General features: G+C 39.9%; 1 protein-coding gene and 1 long non-coding RNA gene across 4 annotated transcripts; one reads left to right on the top strand and one right to left on the bottom strand.

The window, feature by feature from the left end:
* The first annotated feature begins 1,153 nt into the window (after positions 1-1,153).
* Positions 1,154-16,410, top strand: tmem268 (transmembrane protein 268). Of its 3 annotated transcripts, none has more exons than XM_088328834.1 (9): positions 1,154-1,344; positions 9,020-9,139; positions 9,206-9,300; positions 9,384-9,491; positions 10,629-10,781; positions 10,846-10,956; positions 12,990-13,079; positions 13,150-13,359; positions 15,162-16,410. In XM_088328834.1, exons 2-9 carry the CDS (start codon positions 9,046-9,048, stop codon positions 15,327-15,329), a joined length of 1,029 nt encoding a protein of 342 aa, XP_088184960.1. In that variant the 5' UTR covers positions 1,154-1,344; positions 9,020-9,045; the 3' UTR covers positions 15,330-16,410. The 3 variants fall into 3 exon arrangements, with proteins under 3 accessions (XP_088184960.1, XP_088184958.1, XP_088184959.1); XM_088328832.1 differs by having other exon boundaries at positions 9,046-9,139; XM_088328833.1 differs by lacking the exon at positions 1,154-1,344 and adding an exon at positions 7,659-8,043 and having other exon boundaries at positions 9,046-9,139.
* On the bottom strand, positions 4,357-8,588 carry LOC148370984 (uncharacterized). The gene is made up of 2 exons (XR_015849743.1): positions 4,887-8,588; positions 4,357-4,777 (listed from the first exon to the last, which is right to left on the bottom strand). It is a non-coding gene; the product is annotated as an uncharacterized LOC148370984 (long non-coding RNA).
* Positions 16,411-18,416: the final 2,006 nt, after the last annotated feature.

The following is an 18,416-nucleotide window of genomic DNA, read 5'->3' on the forward strand; positions in this document are numbered from 1 at the left end:
CGTTCCTGGTCTGTGACACGATCGTTTCAAAATAACCTCTCAAAACAGAATTACTGTTTAAAAATAATGATTCCTTTGTGATCCTTCAAGAAATATTTTTTGAACAATCAGTAGAAAAAAAAAATCTTGGAAAAAATTCCTCAAATATGAGGGTGAACATCCTCATTCCCTCATTAGCCGTACCGCTTATCCTCATTAGGGTCGCGGGGGGGCTGGAGCCCATCCCAGCCATCTCCGGGCAGTGGGCAGGGGACACCCTGAACTGGTTGCCAGCCGTTTGCAGGGCACACGGGGACAGACAACTCACTCGCTCAGTCACACCTAGGGACAATTTGGACCGGCCAATTCACCTGAAATGCATGTTTGTGGAATGTGGGAGGAAACCGGAGTGCCTGGAGGAAACCCACGCAAGCACGGGGAGAACATACAAACTCCGCACAGGAAGTCTGGAGCTGGATTTGAACCCACGCAGGAGGTTCCCATGACATGAACTGTGCCGCACAAGCGCTAACCACTGCGCCGCCGTGCTGCCCTTGAAGGTGAACAATTAAAAACAATTGTTGATTGTAAACAGATAACCCCCCCCCTCCAAATAAATAAATAAATGAATAAATAGATAAATAAACACACACACACACAAAAAAGATTCGTCCAAAAGAACTGGCTGGATTGGCATTGTTTAAAATATTATTTTTTGATCATTTTTAAAATAATTTTATTTTTAATGTTCAGAAACAAAAAGTTTTAAAACAATCTTCTGAAAATTAATAAAATTGTGAATATGTGATATTTTTTTTTTCATTTGTAAACAAATAACCGATAAAAAACGTTTTTTTTAAAAAGTAATTATTAGTCAAAAGCCACCCCCCAAAATTGAAATCTTGTTAAAATATGTAATATTTTGTGAGCCTTTATGAAATACATTTTGTTGACTATATCAAGCAAAAACATTCAGACAATCCCTCTATTTATTTACAGATAAAGGCAAAAAGGGTCTGGCAACTATCTAAACAAAGCCAATGTTTACACTTTGATAAAAAAGAAATACAATCTCATAACCCTTCAAGGGGAAGTCAACTTTGCCATCCGGATATGTGTCATGGCTCAATTCTCCTAAAAGTAAAGTCTCATGTTAAAGTGGAGTTGTGTTGGAAGCGTGAAGTGCATTCCAGTAGTCATGAGGCTGAGCTGAGTCACAAGCTGAGAGAGAGAGCAAAAAAGAGAAGCTGAATCCAAATTCGAAAGTCTGATCCAGCTGCTTTTAGGTATTGGCGTGACTTACGAGCCTCTTTTTTAGCAACACTAAAATTCATTTGACATGAAGAACTTTGCACAGGGGGGCAGGTAAGAGATCTCTTTTTCTCTAAATCTGTAAAGCTGATCTTTTTTTATCGTAGCTTTAATTCCCGATAGTGTTTAATGATCTAAACAGGGGTCAGCAACCTTTCTGAGGATGAGAACTACTTTTTTTTGTTACAGATTATCACAAAAGGCTACCAGTTGAATGTGAATTCCTAAAATCACAACTTATCACGTGACTATATTGTTACAATGTTATCGAGAGATTGTAATTATTAAAGGACGAGTAAAAATACGCCCAGTCAACAACTAAAACATGAAGCCGGTTATAAATCCAATTTCCTAGAAAATCACAATGACCCATTACTGATGAGGTATTTAAACAACTAATTCTCGGGCTACAGAGGTGTTCTTTTTTCTTTTTTGTATGATTATTTCGATACATCTAATAAAGGTGAACGTCGAAAGGGTGGGACTATCTCTATAAAAAATGCTTTTCTCCTTTTTAGTTTGTTTGCTCTTTTGTCTGTTGTTACACAGACATTGAGGTGGATATGTCGTGTATTCTATTGCCATGTCTTATGTAATTAAATACAATTTTAATAATAACAAATTAACCCCAAACATTAACAGAACACCAGACCCCAACATAACCTCCCCCTTGGATACCATACGGCCCAAAAAAAAGAAAAGAAAAAAAACTGACGGAGGCTGCAGTAACGGGACGTCTTAATGTCCTTACACCTCGTGGCCGAGAAAGGAAACCAGGCGCAGCCGAGGGGCTTTCTCTGTGCTGCCGAGATAGGAGCCAATAGACGCTGGGACAGGGATGTGGAAGCCTCCCACTGGGTCTTTTGGTGGTCGGGTCATTCTTTTGAGTTCCTGCTTCCCCCCACATGTGTCCATCACCCCATAAACTTAAGATTAATTCATGTATTTTTTTGTTCAAAGTCTTGTTAGTGTTTTTAACTCTGTAATGCCCGACCCCAGAAATATTGGTCAGAAAATTCAGATTTTTTGAAAATGAAAGCTTTAAAGAATTGGGAAAAAATATTTGTAATGTGTCTTCATATTGGTATCATATATGATACCAGAGGATTTGCCTATCATTCTAATTATAGAACAACAACCTTATCCTTTTTTAGTTTTCATACTGCCACCTTTAACAGTAGCTCTTGTTTTTTAATGAAAAATATTAAAGAAATTAACATTGTTCAACAAGAAACTTGGGCTTTGTTAAAGTGCTACCTTATTTTTCCATTTATTGTGTAACCAAGTCGTAACCATGAATGAAAACAGCAGTCCCGGCAAAAACATCAGCCTATATTTTTTCAAATTGCTAACTTCGCGTTTTTATGCCATGTGGTAAGCATGGAAACAGTTACTGTCCTTGTACAGGCAGAGATGGACATTGCATTTCCACAGCGCAAATACGAATAGTGACCTATCCAGTGCCTTCACCTTTGACTCTTTTCCACCATATCTCTTATGACATCTGGAGGCACTGTGGTCCATCGACACCTTTTCTTTGGTCGTTCGTGTGATGGTGTGGAATGTGGCTGAGAGGAAACTATTGGAGGGGAGAGTGGTCTGCCAACCCTGACTTCTCAATAGCATAAAGTTTTTCTCTCTGTCCAGTGCCTTCATGCCTCGTTAATACAGTGACCAAGAAGTGCACCTGTGACAGCATGCCATCTATTATACAAGTACCATCTTACGGTCTGAAGCTGTATTTGTACAGGGTGGACAACGTATCCAGAACATCCATACCACCCATGAATCTCTTGTATGTTTCCACAATGGATGGTCTAGGAAACATCAATTATGTGTTTTGTCTTCGGATCTCAGCGTCTCACATGGTCGAGGGGTGCAATGCCAACAAAAGAGGACACCAGTTGACAGACTTGTCTCAATACCGAACAACTATAGCATTGTTTTGGTTGATTTTATAATTCATTGACCCTCTTTCCAGTTGCTTCAGGTCCTATCCACCCATCATGGTGCAGTTTGGTGTCCTGTTAATTCTGATGGTGTAAATGAAGTATATCCCTCTGTAGCAGGTGCTCCAACAATGGAAGTGATGTAAAATAGTTATCTGCAAAAACTCAGCAGATAGTACACAAGGGTGTTTTGAAGAAAGTTTTTATCAATATGGTGATATGGCAATGTAGGGTCACCGGATAAAATGTTGACGTGCATGTCATTATTCTACTTTTTTTATTTTATCTAAATTAATTTCACTTTAATAATAATGAATCAATGGATATATTTTTTTCCAAGCCCTATTAGTTTCTGTTTTACTTTAACCTAATAAAATGTTTTGCTCTTAAAGATCTTCCGCTTTTTGTCCAGATTACATAATAATAGTTACAGTTTGTGGTTTGCCTCAATTCCGTTTTAAAAGTACATTATCCATCTAAAATAAAAAATGTTCTTCTCTTTTTTTGTAAAAGTGTATTTCTGTCATAACAGCGCAAGATACATATTTTTACACACATTTACATGATTGCTATATTATCATTATTTTTTAAACAAGTTCCCATATAACTTTTTTACATATTTTTATTGTTTTTGCCTGACAAATTACAATTTTGAAACGGTAAGAGGTAATCTTCTCAACTAAAATGTATCATGTAAGGACGTGAAAATAATACATTCATAAGTTTCAGTTGTATTTTTTAAATCCAAAAATTGTATAAACCTTAACAATAAACAGGAAACATTTAGTATTGTAATATTTATATTCAAAATGAAAAACCTTTAAAAAAATGTGAAATGGTGTAATAATGATCATTAAAATAAATTTGACACTCAATCATGTTAGGACACATATTCTGTGATTTGATTGTATAATTGTTAGATTTTTACTCATTTCTTACCAAAGTTTCCACACCACCTTGACACACTACATTGTTTTTACCTAACCAACTTAAAATTTGGACGTTGTAAGTAGTATTATGTAATTTCAAGTCAAAATCTTGTTTTCATTAGTTTCACATGTTTAATCTTTTAATCTTAAAGAATATACGGTTGAACAAAAACCAATCACTCAATCAATCGATCAAAACTTTTTTTTGTCCCCAGGGGGCGATTATAAAAGCACACAAGTAGCATACAACACCCACCCACATACATATAATAATGCAATGTTCCAATGTTCGACCGTAAAGTGCTGAAGTCCATACAATAAATAAGACTGAATAAAATGTTCAAAAGAGAATAAAATGTATTAAAGGTACCAAAATAAATGAGTTCCAATATAAACGAGTTAATGCATTGTCGTGAATAATGCAGGGGCAGAACACTACTGAAAACTAGGGGGCGGGGGCTGCGAGTTCAGGTGCTGAGCAGCCCTGGGGATGAAGCCAGTCTTCCTCCTTTGAGTCTTTCACCTAAGAAGTGAGGCTGCATGGTGTTGAATGCTGAAGAAAAGTCTGAATACAGAAGTCTGGCTGTGGTGCTGGGGGTATCCAAATGCCTGTGGATGGTATCAAGGATGAAAATCTTAGCATCATCAATCCCTCTACCAGCCCGATAAGCGAACTGAAGAGGATCCATCAACGGGTCGGTTGCTTTGGTGATGTGACCTTTTATGATCCTCTCCATGGCCTTCGTCACCAGGGAGGTGAGAGCCACAGGTCTCAAGTCGTTGAGCACATTGGTGATGCCCTTCTTCGGGATCGGGATCACTGTGGAGTGTTTCCATGACCCGGGGACTGTGCTGCTGGTCAATTGTGTGGTAATTTTGGTTCTCTTGAGGGCTCTCACCACCTCTTCTGTGCTGATGGCGAGGTCAGGATAAAGATGGTCGGATCTGAGTTTGGAGATGGCTGACTTGAGTTAGGTGGTGTTGTCTTTTTCAAATCTGGTGAAAAAAGAGTTGAGGTAAAAAAAACGTGCATTCATGTGAAAATGACCATGCAAAATGTGAGACATTTATAAAAAATGTGAATTCAATCTTATTTAAGTACACTTATCCTGTGTTGTTAATCCCCTTTACAATAAACGTTACCGTTTTTTTTATTTAAAGAAGAAGCTCTGGCATATGAATGTTTTTCGTGCCATATATTGCTGTCATACCTTTTCTGTGCTGATCAATACAAAATATTTCTACCTACCTTGGTCATATCCCTCAAGTGGGGTGACCGACAGCAAGACAAACACATACAATAACAAGAAAATAAAAATGGGAAAAAAATAGCAAAAAAAAAAACCCCACACACAAACATTTTTGGACCACAAGTTAGGCACCTCTGCACCTAAGTTGGTCATGCTTTCGTCCCTCCAGATGAAACGGGACACAAGAAAGCGGCCATGTCACTCGGGTCAGGGTGACACAACACACTCTTTTGTTCAACAGCAGGGCCCGACAGCTTTCACTGGTTTACCCCTGCCGCATCATACAGGTGCCCTGCCCATCCCTTAGAATGCGTCCAAATATCCCACTATCCTTTTACAACACCTCTCCACTCATTCCTATCCTAACAAGAGCTCTAGCTTCCACTAGATTTAGACCTCTTTCCTGCACTGCACTCATAACACCATCCATCCACGTCAACCGCGGTCTCCTTCCATTGACTTCTGCTCTGTAGATCCTCTTCAACATTCGCTCCTCATCCATCCTCTCAGTGAGTCCAAACCAACCGAGTACTCTCTTATCCACACGCTTGCTCAGATCCACTACTACTCCAGTCCTGTCTCTCACAATTTCATTTCACAATCTATCCAAACTTGTCACTCCTAACATGCTCCTCCAACACTTCATCTCAAAAACATTTAATTCCCTCTCAAATCTGCGTTCAGGCTCCAAGTCTCTGCACCATACAACACAGTCGGCACTATAGCACTCTCATACAGTCCCCTCTTAACATCCATACTCATACTCTTGTTGTTCATCACTCTCCACAGAGCACCCAAAACCTTGCTTCCTTGATTCACTTTGTGCAATACCTCGCACTCCATTCCACCAACTGCAACCACATCACAACCCTAGTACCTAAAAGCTTTCAACTTCTTCCAGCACCTGTTCATGCAACCTTATTTCTAACGCCATGCCCACTCCACCACGTGAACACTTCATCACCTTACTCTTCCCAACATTCACACATAACTTACGCCTATCACACACTCTTCCAAACTCCATTAAGAACCTTTTCAATGTTTCCTCAGAATCAGCCACAAGCGCTGTGTCATCTGCAAACAACTGACTTACCTGCCACACCGTTCCACTGTTATTGATCGTCTCTACACCTCTGCCAAATACTCTTGCATTCACCTCTTTCGCCACGCCATCCATGTACACATTAAACAGCCATGGTGACATCACACACCCCTGTCTCACACCAGTTAACACAGGGAACCACTCACTTGTCTCACTCCCTACTCTCACACAAGCTCTTCAATGCTTCCAACAACTTTCCACCCACTCCATACATTACTTGCCACAATGCCTCTCTATCAATTCTGTTATACGCCTTTTCCAAGTCCATGATAGCCAAATAAACATCATTACCTTTTGCAAAATATTTCTCACACACCTGTCGTACTGCAAACACCTGATCCACACATCCTCTTCCTTTCCTGAAACCACTCTGCTCCTCCATCACCACCTCATTTGTTCTTCCTCTCACTCTCTTAATCAAGACTCTTCTATACAGCTTACCCGGCACAGACAACAAACTGATACCTCTCGAATTGCTACATTCATAATAATCAACTTTACCCTTATACAATGACACAACACATGCACTACACCAATCAACAGGAACCACACCACTTAAAAAGCATACATTCAACAAGCGTACTAACCAGTCAATCATGGCTGTGCCACTTTTTTTCAAGCATTCAGCAGTACAACCATCCAACCCAGGTGCCTTCCCCCTTTTCATTTCTTTCATTGCCTCTTGCACTTCCCATGTTTCCACAGGCTTCACATTTGAGTCACCCAACACGGGCATTCTCTCCATACTATCGATTGCCTCGACTCTCACTTCTCTTCCATCCTCCACATTTAGCAACTCCTCAAAATACTCAGCCCATCTCGTCCTGACTGCACTACCGCTAACCAGCAATCTACCATCCCTATCATTCACTTTCTCTTCCTTTCCGGACTCGCTCTTTCTTACTCTTTTCACTTCTTTACAGAACACTTTTCTCTTTTCCTCAAAGTTCACTCCTATCTTTCAACACCATTCATCATTTGTTTTCCTTTTCACTGCTTCTATTGTCGCTTTTACCAACCTTTATACCTTTCATACGCATCACCACTCTTGTCTTGCAGCCACTCCTCAAAGGCACGTCTCTTTTTTGTCACAGCCTCTGATACCTCATCATTCCACCATTCACTTCCTTTCCTAATACCTCGACAGACTTTTCTCATTCCACACACCTCTTTTGCACTCCTCAACACTGCCTCTTTAAACCACTTCCATTCCATTTCCACACTCTCAATTTCTCTTCTACTAATCTGTTCATACTCTTCCCTTATCCTCTCTTTAAACTCTCTCCTTTTCTGCCTTATCCAACTCTGACATTTTCACCTCTTTCCTCACACTCTTCTTACAACTCGCCCTCCACGATCCATCTATTCTCAGTTTTCCTTCCACATAAAAATGATCAGACATACCACTCATTTCACCTCTGTAAACATGCACATCCAACAATCTTTTTAACATCCCTTTCCAAACGACCACAAACTCCATCAGTGCTCTGTCCACCATCTCACCACCATCCACTCTGACAAAGGTATACTTATTCACGTCCCTCTTTTTAGACAATTTATTTGCAATCACCAACTCATTTTCCACACATCACACACAATCACCACAATCAATTTCTTCCCACTCTCATTTCTTCCTGGTATTCCATATCTACCAATCACATTTTCAACCGTTTCATCACCCACTCTCGCATTCAGGTCACCTAGTATTACCACTTTCCACCCTTCTTTCGCACTTGCCACACATTCGGACAGGTCCTTCCAAAACTCCTCTCTCTCCTCAGCGCTTCTTTCTAAACCAGGTCCATATGCACTTATGAACGTCCATACTTCTAAACCCCACTTCAACCTCACCCACATCAATCTGGAAGATACCTCTTTCCACTCCACCAGTTTTTCTTTTGCTTTCTCACTCACAAGCACAGCCACTCCTTCTCTAGCATGTCCACCCTTAACTCTAGACTTTCTACCATACATACCTCCAAGCTGTAATTCACCCTTTCCTTTCATCTTTGTTTCACTCAAGGCTAACACATCAACCTTCCTTTTAGTCATCATCCTTTCGATTTCCTCTTTCTTCCACTCAGTCGCTTTACTTCTACATCCTCTCACATTTAGTGACCCTATACCTAGGGTTTGCGAGACCTTTCGGTCTCCCGCCCCCCTTTCTTTGCCTTGCTGTCTCTTAGGGAGTAGAGATAGAGAGGAGAGGATCCCCAGTCCCCTAGCTCCCTCCACTTTAGTTGCCTATTACGACATGCAGCGGACCACTGTGGGAGAATTCTCTTACCTCTCTTACCTCTCACGAGGAGAGGGCCCATCACCGCAGGGCACACATATAAAATATGGCTAGAATATCAATTTCCCTTTTTTATGTAGTCCCATGATAGCCATTGACACGCTAGCTAAGTGTGTCACACCTCTTTGTGTTCAACGGTCATCTGTTGACTCTTATTTTCTTTTCTTTTTTACAATGACTTGTTCTTCTTTTCATCAAATGAGGAATCAGTTTGTTGTCTTCCGAGCAGATGGTGAACAAGATTTGTGAAGATCACAGGATGGAAGAGAGCTACATTGATGAAACCCAATCACTAGTGAACAATCAACACAACTGGAAAAATGGTAATGTAAGATTAAAAAACAAAACAAAATATGCTTGTGCTATTAATCCCATTTTCTTTTCCCTAGGTCAGTGTGTCATGGTATTTCCGAGCCATTCTCTCCTAAACCCCACCTTTGATCTCTCCATATGCAGCTCCTCGTTGGCGAGGAAAGGCTTTCAGGTTCCCCACACAGATCAGGAAAAAAAAATCAATATCAGTGTGGGATCATCCTTAATATCGTTTGACTTTTGGTTTTGTGTTAGATTCCGATCTCAGATATCGAGGCTCCTCTGAAAACAGTCCTGGAAGTTCCTTCAGTCAGAAGGTTCCTGATTTTTAACTCGTCCCTCTTCCAGTTTGTAATGGCGCCGGTAAGGGAAATAAATAGGAAAACCTGTTTTTCTCCCAAAAAATTTTCTAATTGTAAGTATTATTCTTCACATTAGCAGCGATCTTTAAAAATGTTCGTTTTAAAGGTAAAACATATAGAAAAAATACTTAGAGTGAGCTAAATCGTCCAAAAAAGGAGGAACATTTACTTGTATTTCAAAATACTTTTTCCTCGTTTAACTAGTTCTGATTTAAAAGTTTTAAGATTCATCTCTGATTTGAAGTTTAAAAGAAAGATGCTTTAAATAGGCTTTCAATTTTTTAAAGTGGCCTTGAGTCAATTATACCTTTACAGAGGTTTTAACTTCTGAGCAAACTGCGTTAAATCTGCTCTTAAGTCTTAAAGTGGCATTGACTCGGAGTTAAAGCGTTAAAGTTTTCTCAACTCCTAAAAGACACAACTGCAAAACTAATTTAGTTTTCAAAGCTGATTTAACTTCATGGGTAGAACTGCTTTAAAGATTTACCGCTCACACTTTAGAAAGCATATTTAGGAAGATTTGACTTAAGCTCAAACTGCTTTAAAAAACTTTAAATCAAATAGATTACAAATCTTACTTTAAACTTTTAAAGGAGTTTTAACTCTGGAGTTAAAGCTGCTTTGAAGCTCAAGTCAGTTTTACAGGGGCTTTGACTAAGATTTAAAACTTTAGAGTCGTTTTAAGTGTAAATTTGAGCCATTATAAATCTGTTTTAAAGTTTGAAAACAGTTCTAACTTAAAGTCAAATCTTGAAAGCAGTACTAACTTGAGAGTAAAAGCAACTTAGAAGCAGCATTTAGTTTTAAAGTTAGACTCATGTTTTAAAACTTTAACACTGTGATCAAAGCTTTAAAAGTGGTTGAACTCCGAGTTTAAGCTTTAAAGCCGGAGTTAAACCAATTTAAATCTGCTTTCAAAATTTTATAGAGGCTTTGGACCAAAATTAAAGCTTTAAAACAATACCAACTCTTGAGTTAAAACACTTTGAAGATGCTCTCAAAGTTTTAAAGCGGTTTGACTCAGTTAAACCTTTAAAGCAGTTCTGCTTCCACAGTGGGTTTTAATGTGACTTTTATTGACGCTTCACCTTTATTTCGTGCTAGCATACTAGGTGATCGACGTTAACTTCCCTTGCAGTTTCTGTACGTGGTCTTGTGGTGCGCCATCTTTTCCATGCTGCGCCTCTTCATGACCTTGAGCGACCTCTGGGTCTTGTGCCTGAGCGTCAGTCTGATAGCCATCTTTCTCACCACGGCTATCATCTTCGTTCTCCACCACAACAAAAAGGAGGTAGCGTGAAACGCAATCTTGTTCAGAGTTTGTCGGGATTCAAACCTATTCTCATTGGCGTCAGATCAACATGAATGTGGACGTGCGGCTGATCCAGGCAAATGAGATGATGCTCAAGCACAAGCTGCTGGTGGGCGTGGCTGACTGGGTGTCTAACTGCAAAGGGAGCATGGAGGTTTGACAATCAATCTGTACATTCAGCATAAATCACTTTAAAGCCCCAGTGTGTAAAATTTGACCACTAGATGGCACAGTATTGTCTAATGCGTAGCAGGAAGATGGCAGGCAAACATGGCAGCGACTTCTCGGTAGGGATTCCACAAAAGAAAAAAGAAAAAAAGAAATTCAAATTTCCCGGGCTATGAATTCTAACAAAAATTATTTTCGGTATGATAGTTCAAACATGTTTGCCTACTATTCAAATTATTGTTTTTTTTATCTAAACAAATGTTTTTTTACCACTAGGTCCCTTTGAATAGGGGGGAAACAAAAACAATTCTCACCATGTATGTTTGCTATGTGATATTTGGAGTCATGTAGTTGGGAAGTAACAAATCATTCATTGAAAAAATGTGTGGAAAAAGCACCGACCTCTACATTTATTATATGAATATACTCTGCCTGGAGAGAGAAGGGCACCACCAGACTGTACTTGCACGTGACACACCACAGGAAATGGTGCCCTTACGACCAGTGTGGTTAAGGGATCCAACCATACTTTTTGTGAAATAAAAATATACTATAGATGTTAAACTAACTGCCAATTGGTTTTGAATTATCATCATTTAATATAATCAGTTTAATTTTTGCAGTGTCAAATGTATCATCAATACAAAATAAATGTCTCCTTGGGAGATTCAAATTTCGGATGATTTTTCTAATTTTACTGGAAAAATATGTAAAAGAATGGTAATATGAAATAAATATAACACGAAAGAAAAAAAGTCTACATTAAATATAATATTTCAAAATTAGAAAATAAAAAAGCAATGTTTTGCTTAAATATTACTGGTAGTAGGCCTACTGGACTTTGCACATGCAATACCTCTTTCATTTTACATATTTTTTAATTTTACGTAAGAAACCAAAACATTCAATATTTGTTTCCCTTTTTATTTTAATAGAAAATACTTGTATGTTAAAATTAGATAAATATTAAATAAACATTCAATGGAAGAAGAAATGGCAGCACGGCGGATGAGTGCTTAGCACATTTGCGGCCAGTTTTGAGGTCATGGGTTTAAATCCAGCTACCATGCAGCCTTCCTGTGCAGTTTGCATGATCTTCCCGTGCTTGCGTGGGTTTTCTCTGGGCACTCCGGTTTCCTCCCACATTCCAAAATGATGAATGTCAGGTTAATTGGCTGGTTCAAATTGTCCCTAGGAGTGAGTTTTCTGTCTCTATGTGTGCTCTGCGATTGGCTTGCAAACACTTCAGGGTGTCCTGGAGGTGGCTGGTATGAGCTCCAGCAACCCATGATCCTACTGAGGATAAGCGGTGCACATACAGGATGGATGGATGAAAGAAATAAAACTATCTGATATGGTATGATCTTTTTTGTAAGTTTTAAGATTTTTTTAAGAGGTGGAACATTTTTTTCAGCTGAAACAATAAGGCATGTTAGGCAAATTTGCTGACCAGGGCACTATTATTTATCTTGTGCCACTTATCCTCAGTAGGTTCGCGGGGGTGCTGGAGCCAATCCCATCCATTTTCGGCCAGTGGGCAGGGGATACCCTGAACTGGTTACCAGCCAGTCACAGGGCACACAGAGACAGACAACTCACTCGCTGATTTACACCTAGGGACAATTAGGACCAGCCAATTAACCTGACGAGCATGTTTGCAATGTGGGAGGAAACCGGAGTGCCCGGAGGAAACCCACGCAGGCACGTAGAGAACATGCAAACTCTGCACTGGGAGGCTGTAGTAGCTGTATTTTAACTGTGGGGCTGTGCGCTCGCCAACCAGCTGCTTAAAAAACAAACAAATAAATAAATGAATAAATACAAATAAGAAAAATCAAAAAAATAATACCAATCTTCTTTCCTACTAAAACAACATTACAGTATCTAAAAATAAGGCAAAATAATAAAAATGCTTGTCTTATTTATGAAGGAAAACAGAGCATATTAAAATTAAAAAAATACTCTTGATGTTTTTTTTTTAAAAGAAGAACTGACTGATCATATTTTGCCTTTTTTTAGCTGTATTTTCTGTACTGGGATATGGCTGGTTGTTTGCAAAGGCTGACTGAGACAATGGAGGAGCACAATTTAGCAGGCATTGACACTTGGGTGAGTTATCAAAAGAAAAAAAAGAAACATTTTACAAGATTTTTGTTTTCTGATTTGACTGTTTGATCAGAGCAAGCTTAAAAAGAAGATGTCCCATCTGGTCCTGGTGGCCGAAGTCCAGAGCGTTGACAAGGAAGGTGAAAGTCATCTGGGTGCAGAGCTAGATTTGGGGGAGACAAGACCTCTTATGAGAAACAAAAGCAGCACATCCTCGACTGCTAATTCTTCTAAAGTCACAAACAACTATAGTCTCATCCCAGATGCATCTTTGCCTGCTCAGGTGCAGTGAAAATTTAAATCCTGCTGCAGATAGCAAAAATAGACCTGCTTTTACATGGTAACAATTCAATTCAAAAGAAAAACAGGACTGTTTCATTTTTTGGTGCAAAACAACAAACATATATGCGCAATGGTTAGCGCGTCCGCGGCACAATTCTGAGGTCATTAGATCGAACCTCCTGTGTGGAGATTGCATGTTCTCCCCGTGCTTGTGCGGGTTTCCTCCCACATTCCCAAAAAAACCCATGCATTTCAGGTTAATTGGCTAGTTCAAATTGTCCCTAGGTGAGAATGAGCGAGTGAGTTGTTTGTCCCCGTGTGCCCTGCGACTGGCTGGCAACCAGTTCAGGGTGTCCCATGCCCACTGCCCGAAGATAGCTGGGATGGGCTCCAGCACCCCCGCGACCCTACTGAGGATAAGCAGTGCCGATAATGGATGCATGGATATGCCTAAAAAATGGAGAGCAGTACTCTAAATATGTTTTTAAATGTGCAATGCAAAACCATAAAATAACACATACATTAAGATAAAGAAATGTCAAATGTCTTTTAATAAATCAAAAAGCAAGATTATTTTTCCACATCAATTTACTGAATTTTTTTCATCTTTTTTACCTGAACTTTGTGCCGTACACCATGAAATGCTTAAGTCCAGTTCAAAATAAGGAAACGAGATTAGAAAAGAAGGGTGTCACGGCAGCTGCATGGTTAGTGCGCAGCCCATGGTGCAGAGGTCCAGGGTTCAAGTCCAGCCACCGCAGCCTCCCCGTGTGGAGTTTGCATGATCTCCTCATGCCTGCGTGGGTTTCCCCCAGGCACTCGAATTTTCTCCCACATTCCAAAAACATGCATGTCAGGTTAATTGGCCGGTCCAAATTGTCCCTTGGTGTGAATGAGCGACTGAGTTGTCTGTGTCTGTGTGCCCTGCGACTGGCTGGCAACCGGTTCAGGGTGTCCCCTGCCCACTGCCTGAAGATAGCTGGGATGGGCTCCAGCACCCCCCTACCCTTCTGAGGATAAGTGTTGCAAATAATGGATGGATGGATAAGAAATATATATAAATTTTAGAGATAAAAATATTTAAATTATTACCATAATACCTAAAATGAGCAAAATTATCTGCTAACAGAACTAAAAAAAAAAGTAGACTTGGAAAAATTGTTATGTCTAACTGACTGTTTTACTTACTCACCTCAAAAAGTCCCTTGAAACCATCCTCATCTCATCTCATCTCATCAGCTACACCGCTTATCCTCAGTAGGGTCGCGGGGTTGCTGGAGCCCATCCCAGCAATCATCGGGCAGTGGGCATGGGACACCCTGAACTGGTTGCCAGCCAATCGCAGGGCACACGGAGACAGACAACTCACTCGCTCATTCACACCTAGGGACAATTTGGACCGGCCAATTCACCTGAAATGCATGTTTTTGGAATGTGGGAGGAAACCGGAGTGCCCGGAGGAAACCCACGCAAGCACGGGGAGAACATACAAACTCCGCACAGGAAGTCTGGAGCTGGATTTGAACCCACGCAGGAGGTTCCCAAGACATGAACTGTGCCGCACATGCGCTAACCACTGCGCCGCCGTGCTGCCCTTGAAACCATCCTGTTGCCGGCAAAACACTATTTTGTCTCCCTGGAACTCTTTAACCAAACTCGACCTAGTTTCCTGACACCAAAATGTTGGAAAAACTTGTGCAAGTAGCAATTAACAGGATATGTTTGACATACAAAAATCTGCAAATATTCAATAATTTCTGCAAGGCTAATTCTGATAATATTACCTTTCTGATTTTGCTATAGGTTCGAGCCCACCAGCTTTTGATGACCTACAGCGCCGCCTACGTGAAGCTGCTGGTAACTGAAAGTCTACCTGTGACGTCGCAACATCGTCTCCGAGAACCAAGCGACCACTGCTACACTGCGCCTATCTGCCTCTGCCAATTCATCAAACATAACATTCTTGAATAGCACAAAATAACGGAGGAAAACATTAAGACGCAAAATCCAAGTGGTTAGAAAATTTCTAGGGATGTACAATAATGATCCGAACAATAACAGCCAATTATGATGTCACAGTTACCAGGCTGATTAGAAAAAAGACCAAGATAATTAGTCACTTGACGCACTTGACAATAATTCCTCATTCATCACCATCAATGAGGTCAAAAAAATCCGCTAAGTAGTCCTCGACCCATTTTGAAATCGCACTCTAATCCCACAAAAATAGTAAAACCAAGGATAATGGATCTCTGCTGTCCGGGAGCAGTTCATTTTAGGTGGACCACAATGGCACGCTTCAGCAGCCTGAACCCCCCAAAAATTCGTCCAGCCTGCCCCTGCTCTCGTCCATACTTGGGTCGAAATAATGGAATGTGGCCACAACCAAGCAGTTAAATTTAGGGTGTCAGAATGGAACATCTCTGGTCAAAAGTGCCTTCTGCCGTCCACTCTTGCAGCATTATGGGATTGGAGATAATGGATCAAGGCTGCACAAGTGCAATTCAATTTTTAGCGGAAATACAGTGGCAAAAAAAGAACTACCAGGCCCGACAGAACTGCGCTCTGCTGGTCCCTGCTCGCAGAAATATGCGATAGGAGATATTGGATCACAGCTTTTTGGTGGACTTAACGGCAAAAAAGAGCTGCTAGACCTGAGAAAAGTGTGCTCTGCCGGTCCCCGCATGCAGCAATATTGGTTTAGGGATAATGGATCGCGAAATATTGTTTAACTGGCGATGCACTGACTGTCCGAAAGTAGGAAGCAAGAGTTTGCAAAGGGTTACAATATAGTACCAAAAATGGATTGCAGCTGCACAAGTACAAACAGCAAAAAATAGACCCCACATCCAACAAAAATCCGCTCTAACAGCCCCTGCTCACACCAATCATGGATAATGGATAATTTTTTTTTTTCATTCCAAGTCCAGCATTCTGTTTTGAAAAAACTTCCTCAGTTATCGGTACTGGTCTTCAGAGGCAGGATTTTATCTGTGTTGGTGGGAAAAAACATTCATCGTGCATCCTTAAAAAGTTCTGTATTTTTCACCTGAGTTTGTTTTGATTTGTGATTTGTTTTGAACTCATATTCGTTTTGAAGGAAAACAAATGTTACATTTAGCAACTGAAATATTAGTCTGTATCAGTCTGGTTTCTTTTATTTAAGCGCTATATAAAGGAGCGAGGCGCAGGGCTAAGCAGCGTGAGGCCAAGCTGAACAATTTTAGAGACGCTGGTTTTCTTCGGGAGGCTAAACAACCATCTGTGATCCTGTACGTACAAGACTGGCTTGGCTTCGGTCTTTCAATTTCAAATTTCCTTTCCATATCTAACCATTTTGGAGTTTTTTCTGACTACGTAATACAATAACTGTACTTGTACTCGTGTATCAAGGCCAAGATACTGATACCAAGCGATTATGAGACTTGTTTCCGTAGTGCAGTGGTGAGCAAAATCACCGAACATGTGAAAAGTCCCCGGTCTGAGAATGGGTGGAAACCTTTGTTGGCCTGGAGAGGGATGGACTCCACCAGGCTGAGTTTGCTCAAGACACACCGCAGGAAATGGTGCCCCAACGACCCGAGTGGCTAAGGATCTTCCGCATAATTTAGCTGCTTTTTTTCTAAATACATTTATATGTTACTAACATCCATCCATCATCTGCACCAGTTATTCTCAGTAGGGTCACGGGGGTGGTGGGGCCAAGCCTATCCATTTTCTGGCAGTGGGCAGGGAACACCCTGAACCGGTTGCCAGCCAGTCACAGGGACAGATAATTTGCTCGCTCATTTACACCTAGGGACAATTTGGACCGGCCAATTAACCTGACATGCACGTTTTTGGAATGTGGGGGGAAACTGGAGTGCCAGGAGGAAACCCACGCAATCACAGGGAGAACATGCAAACTCCACACAGGAGGTTCAATCTCATGACCCCAGAACTGTGCCGCCGTGCTGCCCATGTTACTAACACTTAAAATAAAAAAATAAAATAAAGTAGGGTTCCAACCACTCATAAACGAGTTAAATTCAAGACATTTTAAGACTTTTTTTTAAATGCCTTTTGAAATCAAATTTAAAACCAAGTCGACAAAAAAAAAAACAATTAAACTAACAAAAGCAAAAAAACACAAACATTTCTTGCACATAATACATTTTGCTTCGTGCACATTACCTGGCACAGCTTTTAGCCATAGTGAAAAACAATTGTCGGACAGCCAAAATAAACACTTTTCCATGGTCCAAAGTATTTGTCCAAAATTGCTATGTGTATAGTGGGTAGACCTAAGACATGCGTCTACTATAAAGGCCTCATTGAAACCACATCACCGTTTTGATGGTTCTGTTGAAGTCACACCATGTTGCCACGAAAGTAAATCAGTGAATTATTCAAAAAGACAATTGATAAATGTTACATAATCATTTTGGTTTAAAATAATAAAAATCTTATTAATGTGTTCACATTTTAAAAATTGGATTAAAGACATTTTATTGCCAATTAAGGCTTTATTTTTAGAGTAGGACCCTAGTGTGGATAAGAGGCACAGAAAATGGATAGAAACAATTTAAGACTTGGGCGAAATAAAAAAAGAATAACAGTTTGACAAAATAAACACCAATACAACCTTGTTCCAAATAATTGATCAGAAAGAAAGTAAAATAATTATGTAGAAGCTATAACAATTTATTCCAATTCATTTTCATAATGCAACCCATTCACATCATATTTTAAATACAGTAAATGCATTCATATTTACTTTTTTTTTAATGTCACTTTTTGTATTGTAGGTCATATATTTTAATTATTAAACCGATATCAAAATGGAGAACTACTGTAATTATTACTACTGACTTTAAGTGCCTCATTGTCCTCCTTTACCATGTCTGTGTCACAGAAGGAAGGCTGAAAAGAGATTTTTTCTTCTGAATTACAACCCTAGCATTTGTTTTCTTGCTGCATTGGTAATTAATTAAAATGATTGGTTCTTTACCTAAGAGTTTTAGGCGAAAATAATTTATGAACGTGTTCAATAAAACGTTGATTATTTATACTGCAATA

Source organism: Urocampus carinirostris, chromosome 2 (assembly GCF_059441175.1).
Source record: "Urocampus carinirostris isolate Australia breed hairy pipefish chromosome 2, RoL_Ucar_1.0, whole genome shotgun sequence".
NCBI lineage: Eukaryota > Metazoa > Chordata > Actinopteri > Syngnathiformes > Syngnathidae > Urocampus > Urocampus carinirostris.

What these genes read in the sequence shown, in the direction of transcription:
- tmem268 (XM_088328834.1), top strand. Translation starts at nt 9,046, where the DNA reads ATGGTGAACAAGATTTGTGAAGATCACAGGATGGAAGAGAGCTACATT. An exon ending in TCCACCACAACAAAAAGGAG is followed by an intron (nt 10,782 to 10,845) that starts GTAGCGTGAAAC and finishes CATTGGCGTCAG; the next exon opens with ATCAACATGAATGTGGACGT. An exon ending in ACTGCAAAGGGAGCATGGAG is followed by an intron (nt 10,957 to 12,989) that starts GTTTGACAATCA and finishes GCCTTTTTTTAG; the next exon opens with CTGTATTTTCTGTACTGGGA.